This window comes from Trichomycterus rosablanca, chromosome 3 (genome assembly GCF_030014385.1).
Source record: "Trichomycterus rosablanca isolate fTriRos1 chromosome 3, fTriRos1.hap1, whole genome shotgun sequence".
Classification (NCBI taxonomy): domain Eukaryota; kingdom Metazoa; phylum Chordata; class Actinopteri; order Siluriformes; family Trichomycteridae; genus Trichomycterus; species Trichomycterus rosablanca.
Window position 1 is genome coordinate 49,134,551 of NC_085990.1, and position 26,851 is coordinate 49,161,401.

The following is a 26,851-nucleotide window of genomic DNA, read 5'->3' on the forward strand; positions in this document are numbered from 1 at the left end:
TTATATCTTTTCATGGGACAACACTATAGACATGAAACTTGGATATAACTTAGAGTAGTCAGTGTACAACTTGTATAGCAGTGTAGATTTACTGTCTTCTGAAAATAACTCAACACACAGCCATTAATGTCTAAATGGCTGGCAACATAAGTGAGTACACCCCACAGTGAACATGTCCAAATTGTGCCCAAAGTGTCAATATTTTGTGTGACCACCATTATTATCCAGCACTGCCTTAACCCTCCTGGGCATGGAATTCACCAGAGCTGCACAGGTTGCTACTGGAATCCTCTTCCACTCCTCCATGATGACATCACGGAGCTGGTGGATGTTAGACACCTTGAACTCCTCCACCTTCCACTTGAGGATGCGCCACAGGTGCTCAATTGGGTTTAGTCCATCACCTTTACCTTCAGCTTCCTCAGCAAGGCAGTTGTCATCTTGGAGGTTGTGTTTGGGGTCGTTATCCTGTTGGAAAACTGCCATGAGGCCCAGTTTTCGAAGGGAGGGGATCATGCTCTGTTTCAGAATGTCACAGTACATGTTGAAATTCATGTTTCCCTCAATGAACTGCAGCTCCCCAGTGCCAGCAACACTCATGCAGCCCAAGACCATGATGCTACCACCACCATGCTTGACTGTAGGCAAGATACAGTTGTCTTGGTACTTCTCACCAGGGCGCCGCCACACATGCTGGACACCATCTGAGCCAAACAAGTTTATCTTGGTCTCGTCAGACCACAGGGCATTCCAGTAATCCATGTTCTTGGACTGCTTGTCTTCAGCAAACTGTTTGCGGGCTTTCTTGTGCGTCAGCTTCCTTCTGGGATGACGACCATGTAGACCGAGTTGATGCAGTGTGCGGCGTATGGTCTGAGCACTGACAGGCTGACCTCCCACGTCTTCAACCTCTGCAGCAATGCTGGCAGCACTCATGTGTCTATTTTTTAAAGCCAACCTCTGGATATGACGCCGAACACGTGGACTCAACTTCTTTGGTCGACCCTGGCGAAGCCTGTTCCGAGTGGAACCTATCCTGGAAAACCGCTGTATGACCTTGGCCACCATGCTGTAGCTCAGTTTCAGGGTGTTAGCAATCTTCTTATAGCCCAGGCCATCTTTGTGGAGAGCAACAATTCTATTTCTCACATCCTCAGAGAGTTCTTTGCCATGAGGTGCCATGTTGAATATCCAGTGGCCAGTATGAGAGAATTGTACCCAAAACACCAAATTTAACAGCCCTGCTCCCCATTTACACCTGGGACCTTGACACATGACACCAGGGAGGGACAACGACACATTTGGGCACAATTTGGACATGTTCACTGTGGGGTGTACTCACTTATGTTGCCAGCTATTTAGACATTAATGGCTGTGTGTTGAGTTATTTTCAGAAGACAGTAAATCTACACTGCTATACAAGCTGTACACTGACTACTCTAAGTTATATCCAAGTTTCATGTCTATAGTGTTGTCCCATGAAAAGATATAATGAAATATTTGCAGAAATGTGAGGGGTGTACTCACTTTTGTGATACACTGTATATATATGTATACAGTGGGGCCAAAAAGTATTTAGTCAGCCACTGATTGTGCAAGTTCTCCTACCTAGAAAGATGAGAGAGGTCTGTAATTTTCATCATAGCTACACTTCAACTATGAGAGACAAAATGAGAAAAAAAATCCAGGAAATCACATTGTAAGATTTTTAAAGAATTTATTTGTAAATTATGGTGGAAAATAAGTATTTGGTCAATAACAAAAGTTCAACTCAATACTTTGTAACATGACCTTTGTTGGCAATGACAGAGGTGAAACGTTTCCTGTAAGTCTTCACCAGGTTTGCACACACTGTAGCAAATCTCATGATCATTTTGACCCCATGGGATGAGATCTTGACCCCAAGGGAGATTATCAATGGTCTTGTATGTCTTCCATTTTCTTACAATTGCTCCCACAGTTGATTTATTCACACCAACCTGCTTGCCTATTGTAGATTCACTCTTCCCAGCCTGGTGCAGGTCTACAATTTTCTTCCTGGTGTCCTTCGACAGCTCTTTGGTCTTGGCCATGGTTGAGTTTGGAGTCTGACTGTTTGAGGCTGTGGACAGGTGTCTTTTATACAGATAACGATGTCAAACAGGTGCCATTAATTCAGGTAACGAGTAAAGGACAGAAGAGCTTCTTAAAGAAGAAGTTACAGGTCTGTGAGAGCCAGAAATCTTGCTTGTTTGTTATTGACCAAATACTTATTTTCCACCATAATTTACAAATAAATTCTTTAAAAATCCTACAATGTGATTTCCTGGATTTTCCTCTCATAGTTGAAGTGTACCTATGATGAAAATTACAGACCTCTCTCATCTTTCTAAGTAGGAGAGACTGCACAATCAGTGGCTGACTAAATACTTTTTGACCCCACTGTATACTGTATATACTGTATATATACTATATATATCGTTTTTCATATCATATATATATATTAGTTTAATTCCAAATATATCGAGTTTTATTCCATAAATATCAGTGTATTGTTTTGGGTGACCAACTTGCTTTTGCAAATTATAATTATAATTTTTTTTTGTCCAAATTAGTGTAGTCAATTAGTCTTCTGCTATTGGGGACCTTGATCTGAGGAGAGTATATTTTGATGCATACACCCTCTGACGCATGCACAGTCCTTAACCCCTTCTTATTCGGTGGATTTGCGCGTGAGCCCAGTCCCATGCATGAAGACTCCTTTCTTTGCCGTCACCCCAAAAGTTTTCTCCCGAACCATTTACATTCACATTTTTGTCATTTAGCAAATGCTTTTATCCACATCGACTTGTAGCACTGTGACAGTATATAGTCTAACAAATTAAGGGTTAAGGGCCTTGCTCGAGAGTCCAACAGTGGCAACCTAGCAGTGGTGGGGCTTGAACCAGTGACCTTTTGATTACTAGTCCTGTACTTTAACTCCTAGGCTACAACTGCCCTAGAGGAGACATTCAGTAGTTGTTTCGAATGTCTTATTGTGCTGATTGGATAAACAGGCTAGTGATTCATTTTATTTCTGTTTACAGAGCATTGGGGCGGCACAGGTCTGGGTTTGGGTTTGATTCCCAGATGGTGCAGTCCGGGACCTTACTGTGTGGGGTTTGCTGTGTTCCCCCCGGTGTCTGCATGGGTTTCCTCTGGGGGCTCTGGTTTCCTCCCACCAAATCCAACACGGGGCTTCTGATACCCCCTTCCAACATAACCAATCAAGTCTGGGTATATCCCCAGCTGGCTGATAGCACCACTGAGATTCAAACCCAGATCTGAGAGGTGGTGGGCTAGCGTTATAGACCACAGCACCAGCTGAGCGCCATTTCAATTCAATTTTAGTCACAATCGAGCTGATTTTCATTCTGGATTTACTAACATTTGGACAATTCATAAAAACCTCCACAAGATCTTTAAATCTTAAACTTTCTAACTTGCTCTGAGTTTGGAATTCAGAGCAGAATCAGGGCTTGTTCATTTATCCAGGCTTTGGTTTTGCACTCTTTGATTACATCGTTGTTCTCAGCCTGAAGCTGTTTGCATGTTTTATTCAGTACGGTTGTGTTGCTCTGATTTTTACACAGCAGATCACAGATGGGACAAAACTTTATTAGTTAAAACAAAAGATTCATGGTTGGTTCATGCAAAAAGTATATTCAGTCAGCTTGTGACTCTTTTACTCTCAGGTTAAAGGATGTTCTTGCAAGTGTGTGCATATTTGGATGTTTATACCAGTGCTGCAGGTGCTGTAAACTATCTACAGTACACACACACACACACACACACACACCAAATGCAAACAGACTCATAAAATGACCATTTGAAATAACAGTCCTGCAACTGGATGATGAACTATCTGCAGTAGGAAGTATTTTTTTCACTGATGCATCAAAACATGACATGACTCGACACTGCAGCCACTTGCATCAGGAAAAACATCTTTTTCAAACACCCGAGCACTGACATCATTTCCCTGCAGACCGTACAAGGGCAGAACAGGCAGAGCTTCTCTGTTGGCATCAGCTGGACCTTACTGAGAAGCAAAATGAATCCATGTAAGAGGTTTAGTATTGAACTAGAATTACGATAATATCACATCATGTTTGTTGTTCTGCATCGTTTTAAAAGATAAATAAATCAAAATCAAGGACAAAAGTACACAACAATTAATGGTGTACAGTCATAAAGTAAAAATACACTTTTTGTTTTATATCTATACACCGATCAGACATAACATTAAAACCACCTCCTTATATCTACACTCACTAGCCTGCTTTCACCCTGTTCTTCGATGGTCAGGACTTCCACAGGACCACCACAGAGCAGGTATTATTTGGGTGGTGGGTAATTCTCAGCTCTGCAGTGACACTGACATGGTGGTGGTGTGTTAGTGTGTGTTGTGCTGGTATGAGTGTGTCAGACACAGCAGCGCTGCTGGAGTTTTAAAATACCGTGTCCACTCACTGTCCACTCTATTAGACACTCCTACCTAGTTGGTCCACCTTGTAGATGTAAAGTCAGAGACGATCGCTCATCTATTGCTGCTGTTTGAGTTGGTCATCTTCTAGACCTTCATCAGTGGCCACAGGACGCTTCCCACGGGGCGCTGTTGGCTGGATATTTTTGGTTGGTGGACTATTCTCAGTCCAGCAGTGACAGTGAGGTGTTTAAAAACTCCATCAGCACTGCTGTGTCTGATCCACTCATACCAGCACAACACACACTAACACACCACCATCACCTAAATAATACCTGCTCTGTGGTGGTCCTCTGGGGTCCTGACCACTGAAGAACATTGAAGAAAGTATTTGTCTAATGTTAATAATATGTTTATTACTGTATTACCTAATTATTGTTTAATAAAAACTGGATAATTCTAGCTAAATATATATTATATTAAATGTTAAACAACATAACATAATCTTAAATAAAACCATGTTTGTTTAATTATTGATTCATTCATTAATTGTGAGTTCCTGTGGCATAATAGTAATGACGAATGAACCACTGTGGTGAACCCTAATGGGAGCAGCTGAAAAATATCATTCATTCATTGTTAGTATCCACTTCATTTACCGAAAATACTGAGCACAATGCTGATGTGCACCCTAGAAAGGACACAAGTTTATTATAGCACACCAGAATAGCTTTGAAAAATACATAAATAAATAAATAAAATGTATACATAGATAAAACATGTCAAGCTCATTGTAGACAGTTCCTGGGAATAATATTTAAACCCAGGTGTCTAGGAACATAGTACTGTACAGCATCCACACTACCTGCTGCATGTACAGTACATTCACTTTATTTAATTATTTATTTATTTATTGTTTTAATGCACAAGAAAATACATGAAATATCCTAGGAACACCTGGAACATATGGAATTCCAGAGTCTATAAATATGAATAAATAAGAAATGACATAGCTGAGATTTTAGTAGAAGCCTTAATTGGTCTTAATAAGCGTTTTTACCCAATGCACACGGCTGTTTATGATCACATCTGCCATGTACAGTATATCTGGACATGGCTCGGTTTCCAAACATGGTCAGTAGATGTGGCATGGAGGTGCAGATGATTGATGTGTAAGTATCACTTAACTGACGGTCACCTGCACCTTGTTGTGTGTTAATTTACTCCAAATGGAAGTGTTTATACATACATCTGCCAGCATCTCAGCTGGTAACCTGTTTTCTATGGAACCATGATGCCAGGCTCGGTCCAGTCTGGATTTCTGGTGTATGAGGCCAGTACACTCTTATCTCTGTCTGGGAACTCACCCGGTGTCATGGCACTTTTCGGGCATCATAAGGGAAGCTGCTCCAGAGACGATGATTTTCCAGAGCAGTCTCCATGTTTAAACTAACTCTAGGCCCACCGAACCCACCACTGCCATCACCAGTAGTAGTTAGTTAACAAGTAGTTCATGAAGTGTAAAAGAAAATAATTAATAAATGCTTGTCACATGACAGTAAGGATTATTAACATTAGTAGAAAGAGTACAAGACATAAACTTTAAATCATCAAATCAAAACAGTGGTTGGCTGCATGAAGTCACGTGTGGACCTGCGCTTGGTGCGGGTGGGGTTGGGGTGCTGCTCGTACATCGCTGTCCCTGACTTTTGAGTTCCTGTTCTTTACTCTATCTTTATCTGAGAACTGTCCACAAAGTCAGTTCATCTGGACACAAAGTTTGGTGTGGAGATCCGTTTCGTCACTCATCCAAGTGACTTCTTCACTCATCAAGTGACTTCACAGACTGAAGAAATCTCCACACCAAACTTTGTGTACAGATGAACTGATTCAACTTTGTGGATTTGTATACCTAGATTATTGAGCCTGCATCAAGAGATCTGAGAACTGTGTTGTTGTAAGTGCTCTGAGTTGCTATGCTCTGACAACTAGTTTTCTTTCCTGTGCTATCCATGTTCTATCCACTTTCTCAGTTGTGGGTTGTAGATGTTTAGTTATTACTTTGTTTTTGTTATTTTGGCCACTGCTTATGTTTTCCCTTTAGCCTCTTTTGGTTAGTGGCTTTTCAGCTACAGTTTTGTTTTACCATGGTCAGGCCTGCACTTGGGTTCATTTTCAATTCTTTTAGGTGCACGGCTTCACCTCATGCTTCAGCAGCAAGACACCACCCACCCGTTACACAACTGTACTACACAAATGTTGTCCCACTATAAGACATCTTACACACAATACAGAAATGTACAGTATGGGATTTGTGATAAATTTGTCACTAGCCTAGTACCTGTAATATCTGCATTAAACTACTAATTATTTCATTCCTAATTAATTACCTTTCCATGTCACTTACATAATCTTTTTGATTGGTTAATAAAACAAAGTATATAGCAAAGTATATAAACAACACACTACAATATGACCTCTGTCCCTGCATTGCTGTCCACATTTCTACACTGTACACAGGAAACAGTAAAATTCATCAGGTTCTCAGACTGATCTACAACAGCAGAGAAAATTAACTGTCCAGCAAACTGGAGAGCGCAAACCTCTGTGGAGAATCAGGGCCAAAAGTCCACACGGCTTCCTGTGAGCGATGCTCGAGCTGCTGGCTGTGGGCCCTGTACTGCCACAAATAAAACATTTTTTACACCGCCCCGGCTGTGCTCCCACGACCTGATCCTTGATGTGCCACATCATGTCTAATCATTTAGCTGTGACCGAGCTTCTCACTTCCATAAACAGAGCAAACGTTGCTGTTTCCTCAACAATATTCGAAACAACCAGCTCTTTGTATTCTCTACAACTGTGTGTGTTGTATTGGGAGGAGAGTAACTGAATTCTATCAGGGTCAGACAATGAACAGGAGCAAAATAGCATTGTGAAAAGGTGAGGTAGGTTTACCAAGTGTTGCAAGAAAAACTGAAGCTCAAAAATCTAAGTTCCAAGTTTTATAGTTTTATTCACACACACCAGAAATATTTACACAACGCGTCGAAAAAACCCACAGCTGGTTGCTATAAGTAACCCTATTGACTACAGGCAGTAGTCATAAGATAAGACCATAGCAGTCTCACTAATGGGCGGTAGATGTAAAACTACCGAAGACTTTCCACCATCTTTCTTTTGCCCCCTCACTCCCTCCTGCTTTAACTATGAGGGCTCTCCCCTCTAGGACCTGGCGGCCAATTCTCAAGCAGAAAAAGTGTTGAAAGGTGGTGTTTCCAAGACGTTAGGTACAGTAAAGAGCTGGTTTAGAGCTGCCTGATGATCAGGAACTCTCTTTACTCTCTTTGCTTACGCACATTCTTTACTGAATACTTTTGACCTATTTTTCTTGTAAATATAGGGTTGGCTGAGTTTAATAAGTAGGAAATAAACTCGCTTACTCACTCACTCACGCACTCCAATCAGGGTTGTGTGTGTGGGTGTGGGTGTGGGTGTGGAGGGGGGGGGGGGGGGGGGGTGCTGGAGCCTATCTCAGCTTTTCAATGGGCGCAAGGCACACAGTAACACCCTGAATGGGGGGCCAGTCCATCCCAGGGCAGACACACACACCCATTCACCTATAAGGCAATTCAGTGTCTCCAATTACACCTGACTGCATGTTTTTGGACTGTGGGAGGAAACCGGAACTCCCGGAGGAAACCCACACAGACATGGGGAGAACATGCAAACTCCACACACAGAGGACCCGGACCGCCCAACCTGGGGATCAAACCCAGGACCTTCTTGCTGTGAGGAGACAGTGCTACCCACCGAGCCAAAGAAATAAACTGTACATAGACAAACTATCAGGAGAAAAATACTTTACTGTTTCGTTCTTTTGAGGCACAGCACACAGATTATCACGTGTGTAGAGAAGCACAGTTTTCCTTTGATTATGGAATCCCCAAAAGGACAAATTTTTTTTTTGTTATTTTTACACTGTATTTGTAAATATGAAAAATAAAGAATGTACTTGTAAGCATTATCAATGACGTTAAAGGGTAAGTATTTAAAAAAACTAATTTTACTGCAAGGCAGAAAGAAGAATACAACTGCAGGACACTTAACCAAGATAAAACAATACAACAAACAAAAGAGAAACTTCAAAGTAAAAGTTGGCCAAAATAAAGCAAACAAATACAAAAAAACAAAAAAATCCATAGCCTGAAGATTGGAGGCGACAGCCGACAGAACAGATGCTTAAATTTAAAGAACACTCACAGCTGTGTTGAATTAACACTTAACGACATGGCAGGTGGGCATGATGCTGCAAACCATGCCCCCACCACTCTACATGGCAAATGGACCATTAAAAAATTGATAACCCTGGCACTTTGTTGAACAGTTATCTTTGGCAATTACAGCTTCAAGGTGTATATGGAAATAAATAAATAACTTTCCACAGCATTATAGTTTGATTTGCAAATTGTATTGAATTCTCTAGGGACCATCTGATGGACTTACAATTGTAATGTTCTTGTTTGAAATTGGACAAAATTGGAATGGGATTTTAATTCACCCACTATTAAATGAAAAATTGAAGGCTTGCTGGTGTTTATTTAAATAAAACTGTAAGGTTCGGGCCAAAGAAGGACATGTGCAGATGAGGCTAAAAGGGTTTAATACCAAATCACAGTCCAAAGCCGTAGTCAAAAACAAGCAAAAGTTCGATAGCCAAACAATCCAAAGACAAAGTCAAAAACCAGAAGGTACAACAATTAATAATAAGGCTTGGTACGCATCGTAAATCAGAGACGATACTTCGTGACAAACTGAACAAAGCAAACAGCTTAAATAGACTAAGAAACATGTGCAAACACTCAGTAATCAGGTGAGGCCATTCTGGGATAGGCTCCCGGCTGCTTGCTAGAGGTATTTTATGCTGTTAAATGACCAGTTGACATTTTTAAAGGGATGTGTTGAGGAGAATAAGGGAAAGAGGAAACACTATATAGGAGCATTTAAAACATTTAGTCTGATTTCATGTGACACACCGTGTGATATCATGTATATTCAGCGTCAGATTATATCATAAGATTTTTTAACTAAAGACCTGTGATTACACCATCACTTTACCACAAAATCACATTGGCATAATATTGGCACAGTTATGCCTGAAAAACAGGATTTTATAATGGAAAGAAGGACATTTTCAAGCTTTTTATGGCTGGTAAAAGGAAACAATGTGGAATGCTTATTTTATTTCATTTTAATAGCACCAGTGGTAGCTCTGTGGTAGCTGCTATGCTATTGTAAGAAGGTTTAGGCTAGCCTTGTATTGATATGAATAAATATAAGTAAATAAGTTTGTATTTCGAATGATGATTCAATGTTATTGTAAGGCAAACAATATAAATACTTCACAAGTAAAATCAAGTCAAATTTATTTATATAGCGCTTTTTACGATGGACATTGTCTCAAAGCAAATCCAGGACCAACAGACCAAAAACCCCCATGTCACAGTGTTACCTACATGAGTTTTGCAGCATCCTCTGTTCTTATCCTAGCGGTCACATGTGAGATTTTGTTTAAACTTTTTGATGCTTCCAGGACCATTTTGACAGCATTTTATGATGACAGCAGTACTAAATCAATCAGGGTAAGCATGTCACATTGTATATTTCGCATTTTAGGAACACTAATGATCATAACTATGGCCCTACTAAATTCAGCGACCTTGTTTTTCAAAAATCACGGATTTCACAGATTTTTCAAGAAAAGAGCCACATTTCACTGCAGTCATAAAATTACACTCATAAATTGAATGATAGAATAAATAGAAGCTACAATACACAGCACAGCTACCTTAACAGTTGGATGTAAACCTAGAACATCCAGAGACGATGCAAGACTTCATGTTCTGTCTCAAATATAAAAATTATCACCCGTATTTTAAGCCCTCCCAAGCATCCACAGTATTGGTTGGGAGTTTTCCAAACTTAGTTACCCGAGTGTTTTTAGCTGCTTTACACTTCTACACCTTGGACATTTTGACTAACCGATTGCTAGTGTAACCGAGAGTCTTTAGATTTTGCTGAGTTTATAAAGAAATAAATAAATTGTACATAGACAAACTATCGGGAGCAAAATACTTTGCAGGCTTGTTCTTTTGAAACGCGGCACAGACTACACAGAGATGATCACATGTCTAGAGAAGCACACTTTTTCATTGATTATGGAATCCCCCAAAAAGACAAAATGCACTTAATACATAAACACACACATCAAACACAGTCAGCACACTACACCACAGAAAAAGGACCACCTTATATTGCATATTACGGCTCATATTTCATACGCTACTCAAATAAAACCTGTTAAATTGCTAAAAACAAAACTTCAATTTTGATTTTCACCACAAATTGCATATTACACAGGAAAAGGCTAATTTCACGGTCCATGACGTGACTTTCATGTGCATTAGGTAGAGCCTTAACCATGAATTTATGTTTATGTGAAACCATATATATTTATGTGGAAGCAAAACACCGAAACACCAGCTTCATCTTGCTCACCTCCTGAAACCCAGAGTTCAAAATGATTTATTTATGTAATGGACAGAGAGACCTTCAGGAAGAGAAGCTAATCAGCACTCACATCTTGTTTTCTGCTGTATGAAAAGCACCTGAGGAGGTTTAGAAGGAACGGACTAAGCCGAGAGACCTCCCTGCACGGTGAGATACATAATTTCAGTTCCTTGTCTTTCTGCAGGCACAGAAGCAGTGAAGAGGTGAAGAACAGGAATTAATGTCTTTACAAACACCTTCTGCAATTACCTTGCATTTTTATTTACACCGCACTGCCTCTGGCAGTCACGGAGGACTTGTACGCACGCAGGGTATCGACTGTGAAGATCTGTGGAATGGAGCGTGGAGAGGCGTGCACTCTGGGTGTGTGAGTGAGTGAAAGAAATTATGCGTGAATGATAATGTCAGCGAGTGGGATCTCCATTCTGAGCATCTTTAATACACCAGTTTAACATTCAGCTCACGCTAAAGAACAGAGACATGAAAAAAAAGTCAACAACGAGGTGAAATCAGTGGGGAGGTATATCAGTTTTTACCCAAGTAATTATCTCATTTAATTATCAGATGTGTAGTCTGTGATTTGTAGGGTGTGAGCGCATCAATTAACAAGCCAAAAACAGTCTGTGGAAAGGCAAGCCGAGGCAAAATGTGTCTGAGAATTTACTGAACACCAATCTGTTGAGCTCGACCACTGACTAACTTTTAGTTTAATTCTACATTGCCTTAAAAAAGATGCAAATGTGTGGGTAGCTCAGTGGTTAAGGTACAGGACTAGTAATCGAAAGGTTGCTGGTTCAAGTCCCACATCTACCAGGTTGCCACTGTTGGGCCCTTGAACAAGGCCCTTAAACCTCAATTGCTTGCAATGTATAGTCACAATTGTAAGTCGCTTTAGATAAAAGTATCTGCTAAATGCTGAAAACATGAAAGATTCATGACCCTGAACTATTTCTATACTACATTCTCTTATATAAAGCTTATACACCGATCAGTCATAACATTAAAACCACGTCCTTGTAACTACACTCACTGTCCATTTTATCAGCTCCACTTACCATATAGAAGCACTTTGTAGTTCTACAATTACTGACTGAAGTCCATCTGTTTCTCTGCTTGCTTTGTTAGCCCCCTTTCTCCCAGTTCTTCAATGATCAGGACCCCCCCACAGGACCACCACAGAGCAGGTATTATTTAGGTGGTGGATGACATGGTGGTGGTGTGTTAGTGTGTGTTGTGCTGGTATGAGTGGATCAGACACAGCAGCGCTGCTGGAGTTTTTAAATACCGTGTCCACTCACTGTCCACTCTATTAGACACGCCTACCTAGTTGGTCCATCTTGTAGATGTAAAGTCAGAGACGATTGCTCATCTATCGCTGCTGTTTGAGTTGGTCATCTTCTAGACCTTCATCAGTGGTCACAGGACGCTGCCCACGGGGCGCTGTTGGCTGGATATATTTTTGATTGGTGGACTATTCTCAGTCCAGCAGGGACAATGAGGTGTTTAAAAACTCCAGCAGCGCTGCTGTGTCTGATCCACTCATACTAGCACAACACACACTAACACACCACCACCATGTCATTGTCACTGCAGTGCTGAGAATGATCCACCACCTAAATAATACCTGCTCTGTGGCGCTCCTGTGGGGGTCCTGACCATTGAAGAACAGGGTGAAAGCAGGTTAAAAAGGTATGTAGAGAAACAGATGGACTACAGTCAGTAATTGTAGAACTACAAAGTGCTTCTATATGGTAAGTGGAGCTGATAAAATGGACAGTGAGTGTAGAAACATGAAGGTGGTTTTAATGTTATGGCTGATCAGTATATATATATATATATATATATATATGTTTTGGAAATCTTTCTGACACTGGGCTCTAAGTTGGACTATTTTATCCAACGATTTTTGATATATGGATTTATGTCTTTTTGGTCTTCAGATTTCATGTTGCTGTATTCTTTCAAGACCTCATTTTATTTTCTGTACAGTTATGTGCTGTTCACAAAACATCTTCTCAGAGGGGGGCTGTGGCTTCCTAAAGTAAATTCTGTCAGTCTGTTTATACCTCAGTCTGAAGTGGGGTCTTCCTCCTACCATAGCATCCCATTTAATTCAGATGGAAACGAATATCATGAGCTTACACTCTTGTATCCTGTGTCTGCAGGTCAGACTGAATTTTTGCTGCGTTCTCTTCACTGGCTTCCTGTAGCTGCACACATTCAGTTTAAAACACTGATGCTCACCTACAAAGCCAAAAATGGACCAGCCCCAAGCTACCTTCGAGGTCTAATCAAACCCTCTTCAAGGCTCTTCTCTGTACTTGCACCCAAGTGGTGGAACGAACTTCCGAAACCCACCTCTTTACCAAGCACTTAAGCTGACTTGTACTTACTTACTAACACTTATTAATTTCTTGAAAAAGAAAAACAACTTTGGTTCTAACAGGTTTCAGCAGATTTGTGTTCTTTGACTGTTGTTTACTTAAACTAGAGTAAGGTAATGTTTACTATGGAAGCACCTCTGTAAGTCGCTCTGGATAAGAGCATCTGCTAAATGCCAAAAATGTAAATGATTGTTGATGAAATGGAGGTTTGGAGGTTCATTAAGACTATTTATACTTCATTGCAATCTTCCATTATTTTTACTCCTCCATCCATGCCCAGCTGACCTCAGCTAGAGTGCCATGGGCTGTAAACTTAAACAGTAATGGAACATCAAATTCTCTGGACTTGTAGCCTTGAGATTGTTCGTGCTTCTGCACAATTTGGGTTCTCACGTCCTCGGACAATTCTTTGCTCCTCTTTCTTTTCTCAGTGTTCGGTGTGGTGCGTACAGACACACAGACTGAGTCACTGTCCTCTGTTTAAATGTGTGGTTACTATATTGCCAGCACACATTACTCTGAGTACAGGTGAGTTAATGTTCACATTAAAGGAGCATCACAAGAAATGTAATTATTTTTATCCAGTCCATTTCTGGAATTCAGAATTAAATAATGAGTATTATTAATTTTAGTAGTAGTCGTAATAGTAGTAGTATGTGGTCTAGTAAACAAATTGAGACTGTCAACTAAACAAATCAGAATAGTTTAAGAAGCATTTAAAATTCCTATTATAATAAAGATGCACATACACCTTTTATCCTCAAAGTTGATGTTAGAAGCAGGAAAAAGGGCCAGATTGCTAGACTGCTGGGTCAGAGCATCTCCAAAACTGCAGCTCTTGTGATGTGTTCCTGGTCTGCAGTGGTCAGTATCTATCAAAAGAGGTCCAAGGAAGGAACAGTGGTAAACCGGCGACAGGGTCATGGGCGGCCAAGGCTCAAACTGCTGAAGAAGTTAATGCTGGTTCTGATAGAAAGGTGTCAGAATATACAGTGCATCACAGTTTGTTGCGTATGGGGCAGCAAAAAGGGGACCAACACAATATTAGGAAGGTGGTCACAATGTTATGCCTGATCGGTGTATCTATAGTCCAGTTTAAAGAAGCTAAGAAAATATGAGACTACAGCTGCACTGCCTAGGTCAGTTTTTCCTCTACTATTTGTAAACAAAATAAAAAGACATTACTTATTATGACTTCTGTGATACTTGATTAAGCTGTAAAATTCAGTGACTACAGCCATTATTAAGCCTCTATTAAGCCATTATTAAATGTAGCGATCAGCTAAAGGTGTTACACTGAAAGCCCTTTATAGAAAAGTAATAAGGAGGTAAAGTCTCCAGTGGTCTGGTGGGACAAAAGTAGAACTCCTAAATCCAAATTCTAAGCCATAGGTGTGATATAAATCAAACACGGGACACAAGGGTGGTTTTATTATGTTATATAGGAAAGCTTTTTTGAAACAAGGACTGGCAATCTGGGGAAATTTGCCAGACTTTAGAAAGGTCTTTGTAAAATGTATTGACTTTTAACTAGGAAAATACACTGATCAGCCATAACATTAAAACCACCTCCTTGTTTCTGCACTCACTGTTCATTTTATCAGCTCCACTTACCATATAGAAGTAGTTTGTAGTTCTACAATTACTGACTGTAGTCCATCTGTTTCTCTGCATGCTTTGTTAGCCCCCTTTCATGCTGTTTTTAATTGTCAGGACCCCCCCCAGGACCACTACAGAGCAGGTATTATTTAGGTGGTGGATCACTGCAGTGACACTGAAATGGTGGTGGTGTGTTAGTGTGTGTTGTGCTGGATCAGACACAGCAGCGCTGCTGGAGTATTTAAACACCTCACTGTCCCTGCTGGACTGAGAATAGTCCACCAACCGAAAATATCCAGCCAACAGCGCCCCGTAGGCAGCGTCCTGTGACCACTGATGAAGGTCTAGAACATGATCAACTCAAACAGCAGCAATAGATGAGCAATCGTCTCTGACCGTCTCTCACCATCTACAAAGTGGACCAACTAGGTAGGAGTGTCTGATAGAGTGGACAGTGAGTTGAAACTCCAGCAGCGCTGCTGTGTCTGATCCACTCATACCAGCACAACACACACTAACACACCACCACCATGTCAGTGTCACTGCAGTGCTGAGAATGATCCACCACCCAAATAATACCTGCTCTGTGGTGGTCCTGTGGGGTCCTGACCATTGAAAACAGCATGAAAGGGGGCTAACAAAGCATGTAGAGAAACAGATGGACTACAGTAAGTAATTGTAGAACTACAAAGTGCTTCTATATAGTAAGTGGAGCTGATAAAATGGACAGTGAGTGTAGAAACAAGGAGGTGGTTTAATGTTATGGCTGATCGGTGTAAGTATCTAATTAAACTAAGTAAAGTTCTAGTGAAATTAAAGCCCAGCTTTTGAGATTAAATGAATTATTTGTGTAAAATAAAGGAAGGAATAGTTTCCCTTTATTTTTTGAGTAACTAGTGCAAAATTATCCAAATGATGCATTTTCTCAAGGAGCATTTTCACTGTTTAGTCAGTTTAGGAAACTAAAAGCCCAGACTCAATCGGTTAAAAAGCTGAAAAACGAGGAAAAACGATAATGAAAACCTGACAAGGGCATGTAAACAAAGCCCATCTGGAGGAAATTCTGTTTGGTTTAAGCATTACATTTATTACAGCATGTGTGAAAAACAGATTGGATCAATGACAGGGTACAGGGGCCTGAAACGGCTGCGTGAATATGAGCTGCCTGCGACTGGGCAACCAGCCCTAATTCGATTATCAGGAAAGGCCACACTCATGCCCATTAAATCCACCGTGCACTGTGGGAGCTGTTTCTCAATTGCCTGAAATGAGTTTGGGTCAAGAGACAAGTCATTCAAAAACAGCAGTTCCAGCGTGATAGCTGAATCCCTGATCCTGCCAAGAGTAATTAGAAAGCATAACGTTCAGAAAAATGCTGCATGGGAAATATTTATTTAATGATTCCTAGTTGTGAGTTTAACAATAATTTCTGTTGAAATTTCTGTCTACACAGACATGAGACACTGAGGGGTGTGCCTGTCAGTGCAATCTCAGTGTAGGTCCCATGCTCAAATAAAATAAGGAGGGCTGCATCAGGAAGGTCATCAGGCATAAAAACTGTGCCGAATAAAATATGTGAAACAGAAGAATCAGCTGTGACCCCTATATACGGGAGCATATAGTGAAATAGATACAAATACCAGGTTGTGATAATATTTTTTGTAAAAAAACAAATAAGAATAGAAACTGCAACATTTGCATATCTCATACACACATACACTGCCTGGCCAAAAAAAAAGGTCACCACCTGGATTTAACTAAGCAAATAGGTAAGAGCCTCCCATTGGATAATTACTGCATGGGTGATTGTTTCAGCTGGCAACAAGTTATTTAACCCTAACTGATGCAGTGAGTAGCTTCTCATTTGTTAAACAACCTTGTCGAAAGACACATCCTGTGGTCGTGGAAAAGATGTTAATCTGTTATAGAAGGGTCAAATTATTGGCATGCATCGAGCAGAGAAAACATCTAAGGAGAAGCTGAAACTACTAAAATCGGGTTAAGAACTGTCCAACGCATTATTAAAAAGTGGAAGGACAGTGGGGGGGAAACATCATCTTTGAGGAAGGAATGTGGTCGGAAAAAAATCTTGAATGATCAGGATCGGCGATCACTTAAACGTTTGGTGAAATCAAATAGTAGAAAAACTACAGCAGAACTCAGGGATGTTTAATAATGAAAGTAAGAGCATTTCCACATGCACAATGCGAAGGGAACTCAAGGGATTGGGACTAAACAGCTGTGTAGCCTTAAGAAAACCACTTGTCAGTGAAGCTAACCAGCAAAAACGGCTTCAATTTGCTAGGGAGCATAAAGATTGGACTCTGGAGCAATGGAAGAAGGTCATGTGGTCTGATGAGTCCAGATTTACCCTGTTCCAGAGTGATGGGCGCATCAGGGTAAGAAGAGAGGCGGCTGAAGTGATGCACCCATCATGCCTTGCGCCTACCGTACAAGCCTGCGGGGGCGGTGCTATGATCTGGGGTTGCTGCAGTTGGTCAGGTCTAGGTTCAGCAACGTTATGTGCCCAAAGAATGAGGTCAGCTGACTACCTGAATATACTGAACCACCAGGTTATTCCATCAAGGGAGTCTTTCTTCCCTGACGGCACGGGCATATTCCAAGATGACAATGCCAGGATTCATCGGGCTCAAATTGTGAAAGAGAGAGGTTCAGGGAGCATGAGACATAATTTTCACACATGGATTGGCCACCACAGAGTCCAGACCTGAACCCCATTGAGAATCTTTGGGATGTGCTGGAGAAGACTTTGTGCAGTGGTCCAAATCTCCCATCATCAATACAAGATGTTGTGACATTGCAGAAGCTTGTGGAAATGATGCCACAGCGAATGCATGCCGTAATCAAAGCTAAAGGCGGTCCAACCAAATATTAGAGTGTGTGACCTTTTTTTTGGCCAGGCAGTGTATCTCGTACACACTTTACTATCTCACATAAAAAAATTAAGTAAAGGATGTAAAATCATCAAGCCATCACATTTCCAAGAAAGCACGAGAGCCAGTTTGCATAATGCAGTGCAGTGTTTAGCTATTTCTTGAATTATCTTCAGCGCAGAAAGAAGCAGACATACAGCATGTGAACATGGAAACACAGACCCATAAGATTATATTAGCAGAATGGATAGGAGACATGTCTGGATTTAAATAGTTTAGCTGGATCCACAAGGGAACAGCACCACTGTTTAGAAGTCGTGTGTGTAGAAGCCACCACTGTGTAGTACTGCTGAAATTTGTTTTTAACAATGCAGAATGAAAAGTACGAAGCTACAAAAACGATAGAAGTCGTAAAAGCTTTCTGAAATAAATAGATAATAGTAATAATAATAATAATAATAATAATAATAATAAACCAAACTAAAAATTATTTACTGGAGAAAGTGGTGCAGTGTATTAATACTAGGGATGCATCAATACCATTTTTTCCCAACCGAGTACAAGTACATGTATTTTTTTACTTGCCGATACCGATACCAATACCTATTGGATCAGATATCTGACATGCTAGAAAACTCGATCCGAGCACTCGGCGAGCCGGTCGGATCGAGTTGTTGGATAGTTCACACTTAGCGATCGAGAGCCGAGTTTTGATAGCTGAGCGAACGCCGAGTTGCTCCCGAGCCGGCAAATCGTGTAGTGTGAACCAGGCATAACGCAGCAACGTGCACTAGGCACACGGTATCGAATGTTTAGTATCGGAGCCTCGTTTGCAAGTACGAGTACAAGTTAATGAGCGCGGTATCGGGCAAATACCCGATACCAGTATCAGTACTCATGCATCTCTAATTAATATAATCATCTCAAAACAAAAAAAAACTTTTAAAGATCCTCCGACACGTGCACAGCAATCGACCGTCTTTATCACCTACACTTGACGAGTGCAGCGCGGCATAGTACTGCGCACGGAGGATCACACACTCTGTCGCACTCCTTCCCATCTCCATGCAGGCGCCACCAACCAGCCAGCAGAGGGCATAATTGCACTAGTTTGAGAGAGAGTCCCCCTCCGGCTTTAAGTCCCGCCCCCTATCTGAACAACAGGCCAATCATTGTTCATGTAGCCACTCAGCCCAAGCCGGCAAGGCAGAGCCGAGATTCGATACCGTGTATCGGTCGGATACCGTAGTAATTGTGGGCAGCATAAAGATCTGATTGACCTTGATATGAGCCAAATTATTAATGCCAGACGACTGTGTTGAAGTATCTTTGACCGCTAACAGGTTGCTGGGCAGCCAAGACTCACTAATGCAATAGTGTCTGGTACGGACCAATAGAAGAACTACTGGGCTCAAATTGCTGATTATTTTTAATCTTGGTGATGAGTATTTTCGTCTTTGAGACGGAACATGAAGCATTGCATTTACATTTACATTTTCAGCATTTAGCAGACACTTTTATCCAATGCGACTTACATGATGAGCTGAACACGATGAGCAATTGAGGGTTAAGGGCCTTGCTCAGGGACCCAACAGTGGCAACTTGGTGGTGGCGGGGGCTTGAACCGTCAACCTTCTGTTTACTAGTCCAGTACCTTAACCACTGAGCTATCACTGCCCTTGCAGATTGCACCATCGCTGGATGTTCTAGGTTTACATTAATCTATTAAGGTAGCTGTGCTGTGTATTGTAGCTTCTATTTATTCTATCATTCAGTTCATGAGTGTAATTGAAGGTCTGCTGTGAAATGTGGCTCTTTTCTTTAAAAATCTGTGAAATTTGTGATTTTTGAAAAATGAGGTCTGTGAAATTAAGCACATTTGCCGTGATTTTAGTAGAGCTCTATTCATAAACAATGCACGCAGGGTGCTATTCCATTGCTGGGCAACAAACACACACACACACGTCCTTTTAAACACCCTGCCAACCATTCAAACTCTAATCATCACGTATACATACACACCATAAACTATGACACATTCAGAAGTGTGGGAACGGCAGAAGCTAATCCAGGCTGTTTGTGTCTGCACGTCAGCTAGCTGTCTGGATTGCTTTCAGCTGTGGCCGGTGCACTTCCTCCGTTTTGTTTCTGGGTAATGTCAGCATGGGGTTTTTGATTTGTTCTATACTTCGTCAAACTTGCTACCAGAACAACGAGACAAGATCAAGGTCAGACATGATATAGCAGCGATATTAACTAGGGAGGGACTTCTGCTGCCAAACATTAGTCCATAATCTTTCTGACTAACTGCCGTGCTCATGCAAATATGCAGATATTCATGAGTGGGCAAATATTTTTTTATGCATTTTCTCCCCATTTTCCTCCCGATTTAGTGCTCTCAATTTGACTTCCGCTGCTGAGAGATACCAGATTGTATCCGAGGAGAGCACGTCGCTGTACACGCCTCTTTCGACACGTGCACAGCCCTCCTCTCTCGCCCCTGCATTCTGCACAGGCGTCTCTTCCGCCAATCAGGGTCCCTACACAGCGTATGAAGACCCACCCACACATAGTCCGGCCTCCACCCTGCAAATATGATGGCCAGTTAGTATCTGCTGCAGACACTGCCAATTATGCCCGCCAGATGGTGCCCAGCTGACTGGTGACAACGCCGAGTTTTGAACTGAGGAGTTCAATCTTGGCGTTGGTGCGCTAGCGCAATATCCCGCTGCGCCACCTGGGCGCCCGAGTGGGCAAATATTTGACTATACTGCCAGTTTAGAGAGTGCTCGACTTAGCGATGCGGTAAAACGTCATCAAAGTGTGAATATGAGACGAATCTGCATTTGTGTGAAATAACCATCAAAACCAGTCTGAAAGCTCCACATGTATCTTAGTTTATCTGGATTCTCCTCACTTTTTCACTTTTAAACTGAGAAATTGTGAGAATCAGCTTTTCCAAGAGTCTAAAACGTTTATCATTAAAAATAAAAAGCTTAACGTGATTTAATGTATTAAAAAAATGACACAGGAACAATAAACTTCTCTTTAATTATTACTGATCATAAGTTCTCTCCACTTATGAAATTCCTCGCTGTTGTTTTAGTACAATAAGTCACGTTAAGTTTTGTTCACTTTAAGCACTGTTCATTCTGCCTGAGTCAATTTTACAGCATATATTTAAACTGTTCATCTCCTTGGAGGTGCTTTTAAACAGTCAGCAGCGAACTAGATCAAAGTTCAATCAGGTGAACTTAAAAAAGCGGTTCTCATGTGAATCCCCCTAAGGCAAAGGATCATTGACTGGTGAGAAAATGACAGTGCTATATGAGACACTATAATTAAACATTTTGCACACTTTCTGTCTGTCCCATTAACAAACATAAAAGTCATCAGACAGCAAAAATCTGAAATAAACTGTAAGTGAGATGTAATATTATTCCAGCAGCATGAGTCATCAAACCTGCTACAGTCTATAAAACATCTCATTTGGGTCAGTGTACACGTATTAGAGTGACCCAGCGTGGATTTGCACGGTCAACACTGGCTATGATTTTGAGATTATGAGTGTGTGGATGTGAGGAGAGAAGAGGATAAAATAGAACGTAGACAGGGGAGATTATAACAAAAAGAGAGCTGACTGAGAGTGAGAATTGTGTGTAATAAAAGTATTTTTGAGTGCAAACACACAAGTACACACACTGTGTGTGTGTATGTGTGTGTACGTGTGTGTTTGCACTCAAAAATACTTTGTAGCTGTGTCATGTAGCTCCAATTTGCCTGACTGCATGTCTTTGAACTTCCAGAGCTCCCGCAGGAAACCACTGTTGAAACAGGGAGAACATGCAAACTTCACACAGAAAAGACTCTGGCTACCCACTGCACCACTGTGTTGGCCATGATTATTATTGACATTATTATTATTATTATTATTATTAATGTCATTATTATTATTATTATTATTATTATTATTATTATTATTATTATTATTATTGTTATTATTAGTATTATGGTTGTTATTATTATTGTTGTATTATTGTTATTATTATTATTATTGTCATTATTATTACTATTATTATTATTATTATCATTATTATTACTATTATTATTAATAGGGATGCATCAATACCATTTTTTCCCAACCGAGTACGAGTACAAGTACATGTATTTTTGTACTTGCCGATACCGATACCAATACCTATTTAGAATATCGTTTTTTTTAAACAAAAATACACGTGAGAAGTGACGAGAAGTTTAATGATACCACGTCCAAAAATGCACGTCAACAAGTAGCGAGTGATCAAAGTGTTTGTGCGCTGATGTGATGAAATCAAGGAGGAAAAATAAATGAATCTGAGTGGATTTGGCAACACGAATAGCATGGATTGTTCTGTAGTGAGTTGGAGGTTAATAAATATTTTTGCAATGTTGGTGTTTTGTTGTTATGTTTTGTAGAGAACGATCAGGTCAGAAATACTGTAAAACGTGTGTGTGCTGATGTATTCTGATATAAACTATATTATCCCCCTGTCCCACCTGTTTACACTCGTCTCCTGCGTTTCCCCAACACGTATCCTGCGTTCTCATTGGCTGTTTGACATGTCACTCATTCCCAGTCACACATCTCAGATCAGATATCTGACATGCTAGAAAACTCGATCCGGTCGGCGAGCCGGTCGGATCGAGTTGTTGGATAGTTCACACTTAGCGATCGAGAGCCGAGTTTTGATCACCGAGTGAACGCCGAGTTGCTCCCGAGCCGGGACTAGCACTGACCAGTCGCCGAGCGAAAATCAGGGCAAAAGTCATGTAGTGTGAACTAGGCATAATGCAGCAACTTGCACTAGGCACACGGTATCGGATGTTTAGTATCGGAGCCTCGTTTACGAGTACGAGTACAAGTTAATGAGCGCGGTATCGGGCAAATACCCGATACTAGTATCGGTACTCATGCATCTCTAATTATTAATAATGTTGTTATTATTATTATTATTATTATTATTATTATTATTATTATTATTATTATCATTATCATTATTATTACTATGATTATTATCATTATTATTACTATTATTATTATTAATAATTTTGTTGTTATTATTTATATTATTATTATTATTAATAATAAAAAGCCCCTGTTTGCAAGTAAAACTCTAGGATATTAAATGTAAGAAATACGTTTTTGCAGCCTGTTCAACCTTGGACTGTTTTCAGTTCTTCAAGATTATAGGCTGCCTTTGAGGGACTTTCAATTTCAAAATCCACTATACATTTTTATTGGGATTTAAGTCATGAGATGCAAGAAGCCATCCAAGCACCTTCACCTTTTTTTATTTCGTTGTTTTCCTTTTAAAACGTCTGTTCTTTAGAACTAGGTTATTGGCCAATAAGATGCTTAAATACTAAAATGTGTTATAGAATTATAAGAACAATTCATATAATATCATTTCGTTTTTGTCTCCAACAAATCACCTCTGAGCATGTTGATCTTATGACTACATGAGTGCCAGTTTGAAAAGAAAAGATTGATGTGATTGCCATCTTGTATATGACTCTCCCAATACAAAGAGAAAAAAAATGAGAGTGCAAGCTATCATACAATCTGCCTCATATCACACACTAGTATTTTGTTGAATTTTTTCCCAAATTTTCTCCCAATCTAGTCGTATCTAATTTCCTCTCTACTGATGTTGACATCCACTCTGACCGAGGAGAGCCATGACTAACACATGCCCCCTCCGACACATGTGCAGCAGCCGACTGCATCTTTTCACCGGCATGAGATGACTTCATATGGGGTTCTCGCGCAGGGAGAGTCACGCACTGATCCCATTTTCCCTCATCTCTGTGCAGACGGCATCAATCAGCCAGCATTTAGCAAACGCTTTTATCTAAAGTGACTTACAGTTATGACTGAACACAATTTTGAGCAATTAAGGGTTAGGGGCCTTGCTCAGGGGCCCAACAGTGGTAACTTGGCGGTGGTGGAGCTTAAAGCGGCAACCTTTTGATTACTAGTCTAGTACCTTAACCACTGAGCTATCACTGCCAGCAGAGGTTGTAACTGCATCAGTTATAATGAATCCCCTCCAGCACCCTCCCTACGAATGAGCCAATCACTGTTCCTGTAGGCACCCAACCTGGCTGTAGCAGAGCTGAGATTCAAACTCACGAGTTAGAGATGTCAGCTCTGGTGTGATAATGTGTTTTACCATGGTGCCACCTGAGCGCCCTTCACGCTAGTAAATTATGCTGAAGATTATTCAACACAGACTTAAGCCTCACATTAAAAGAAAACAGCAAGGTGTGATTAAGAAAGAACCGAAGAACCAAAGATATCATCTCAGATTCACACTGGATACATGAGATTTAAAGTACAGTATTAAAGAATTCAACATGTGCTTCACTGATTAAAGCTGTGCTGAACACACACAATTATGGAACGTCCTCAGGAAGATGGGATGAGCATCTCATTATTCTACTGTGGAATCTCTACACTGACCAACAAGCCACAGTTATTATGGACAAACTGACCGATTCCACATTAGCAAAGGAGTTTGACAAAGCTGCATTGTCATTACTCCTCTTCTACCTGTTATTATTATTATTATTATTATTATTATTGTTGTTGTTGTTATTATTATAATTATTATTATTGTTGTTATTATTGTTATTATTATTAATATTGTTGTTGTTTTGTTATTATTATTATTATTATTGTTGTTGTGGTTGTTATTATTATTATTATTATTATTATTTTGGTTGTTTTTATTATTATTATAATTATTATTATTGTTGTTATTATTGTTCTTATTATTAAAATTGTTGTTGTTGTTTTGTTATTATTATTATTATTATTATTATTATTCAACATGGTCTGACAAAGCTGCATTGTCATAACTCCTGTTCTACCTGTATATGTACCTGAACATACAGTATAATAAGAGAAGCAGGACTAGAGGAAGATGATCAAGAGTTTAGGATTGGTAGAGGAAACATCATCCATAACAGAAAATCAGAAGGACCTGAGGGCTCTTCTAAGGAGAATAAAAGAACAGAGTAAGAAGCTGGGCAATGTTGCCACGGCTGGGTATTTTTCACTAGATCTGGGTTTTTTAGGCCTTGTCTGGGTTTCTGGGTATTTTTGAACAAATCCTGGGTTTGTTTTAATAAGTTTGGAATTTCTCTCTTTCACAGTTTCTGTTTAATTCGGATTAATTCACAACTGCATTCTTCATAGGCTTGTCAACATGTCAACATGTCAGCTGTTCTGTCGAGTTTATATATATATATATACAGTATATATATACATCAATGCCAATCCCCGCTCTGATTGAGGTGAACGAAGCTAACCCACGCCCCCTCCGACACGTTGGCAGCATGCCGTATGCATCTTATCACCTACATTTTGACGAGTGCAGTGCAGCTCAGCATTGTGTATGGAGAGACACACCCTGACAGCACTCTTTTCTCATCTCTGTGCAGGCCAGCCAGCAGAGGTCGTAACTGCACCAGTCATGAGAGAAACCCTACTCACCCGGCTTAGTCCTGTCCATATCTGAACAACAGGCCAATCGTGGCCGCTCAGCTTTAGCCGGCAGGCAGAGCTGATATTCGATATGATGTATTCGAGATCCCAGCTCTGGTTCCAGCGTGTGTTTTCACCACTGCGCCACCTGAGCGGCCCCTGTCGAGTATTTTTTTGTGTAGTGTTTGGTAACACCACTGACTTACATGATGTAAGATTTGGCAGTATTTACTTCCGTTCACGAGTTGTTGGTGAATGCTGAGTGATTTCGTAAATGTCGAAGGTTTATTGTTAAAATTATTGTAGTGTGACATTGTATCAGTCTGTTGTTCTTGTTAGCATATGACTATTAAACTATATATTTTTTGAAAATGAGTGACCATGAAGTTCGTGAACCTGGTTGCAACAAAACACATTATGTACAACCCCAAATCAGAAAAAGTTGGGACAGTATGGAAAATGTAAATAAAATAAAAACACAGTGTTCCTTACATTTACTTTGACTTTTATTTGATTGCAGACAGGATGAAACTTTTTAGGATGAATTTTAATTTTTAGTAAGAAATGAACATCTCTGCTTAAGTATAGATTATTTACACTGCTATTCACAAAAAAAAAACATTTAATACAAATGCAACAATGCATTTATATTTTAACAAGTTTTATTTTTTCAATGTCTGGGGCATTTGAGAGCAAGCTAATATTTTACAGAGAGCTTGAAGCATGACACCAAAGTTACACTCCGAGCTTGATTTGTTTCTTACCTCTGTGACGTCTTCTTATATTTTCTCCTGAAAGCAATAATAAGAAAAACAAAGTAAGCAATCCAAATTTCAGATGCTGTATGAGCAGATGGACTGAAATGGATCCATCTACATTTTCAAATACAATGGTCTGGCACTTTTATTATTGGCTCCCCACTGACAATTTGAAGTAGTCAAGTAGACAAGACAAGTCCACTGCAAATAAATCCATCAATCAACAAAATGTGAAATTGTTCCATGTACCATAATGTATGCAGGGTCACAAGACATTTTAGTAGAAATCAGAAATATTATTGATTGTAACAAGAGGTAATGTTTAGTGGAATTTGCTTATTTGCCTTTAACAGTATATTAGTAAATGTAATATTATATATCCTAGTCAGGACTATTATATAGGACCCTGACCAGGCAGGTCATACTTAAATTAATTACCATATAATAATGTAATTCTGCAAACAAGTGCACTAAAGACCAACCTCCGGTTTTAGGTAACATTTGGTTGCAGTGACTCAATATGTCACTGAATTTGGGGGGTGCTGTTATTTTTAAACAGAGCCAGTGTGTGTTGGATCATTTTTCCTTCAGTAAATGAAATAGCTATTTGAAAACATGTTGCCTTTGTTTTTTTTAAAATTCAAAATCAGTCAGAAGAACAGGGCAAATACTTT

At 40.1% G+C, this 26,851-nt stretch overlaps 1 protein-coding gene across 2 annotated transcripts in view; it reads right to left on the bottom strand.

The window, feature by feature from the left end:
- Positions 1–26,851, bottom strand: part of pde1ca (phosphodiesterase 1C, calmodulin-dependent a) — a 176,489-nt gene that overhangs the window by 86,848 nt on the left and 62,790 nt on the right. For both annotated transcript variants that reach the window (XM_062991406.1, XM_062991405.1), the window contains one exon: positions 26,184–26,210. In XM_062991406.1, coding sequence (XP_062847476.1) covers positions 26,184–26,210 — 27 coding nt within the window. The remainder of the gene's footprint in view (positions 1–26,183; positions 26,211–26,851) is intronic.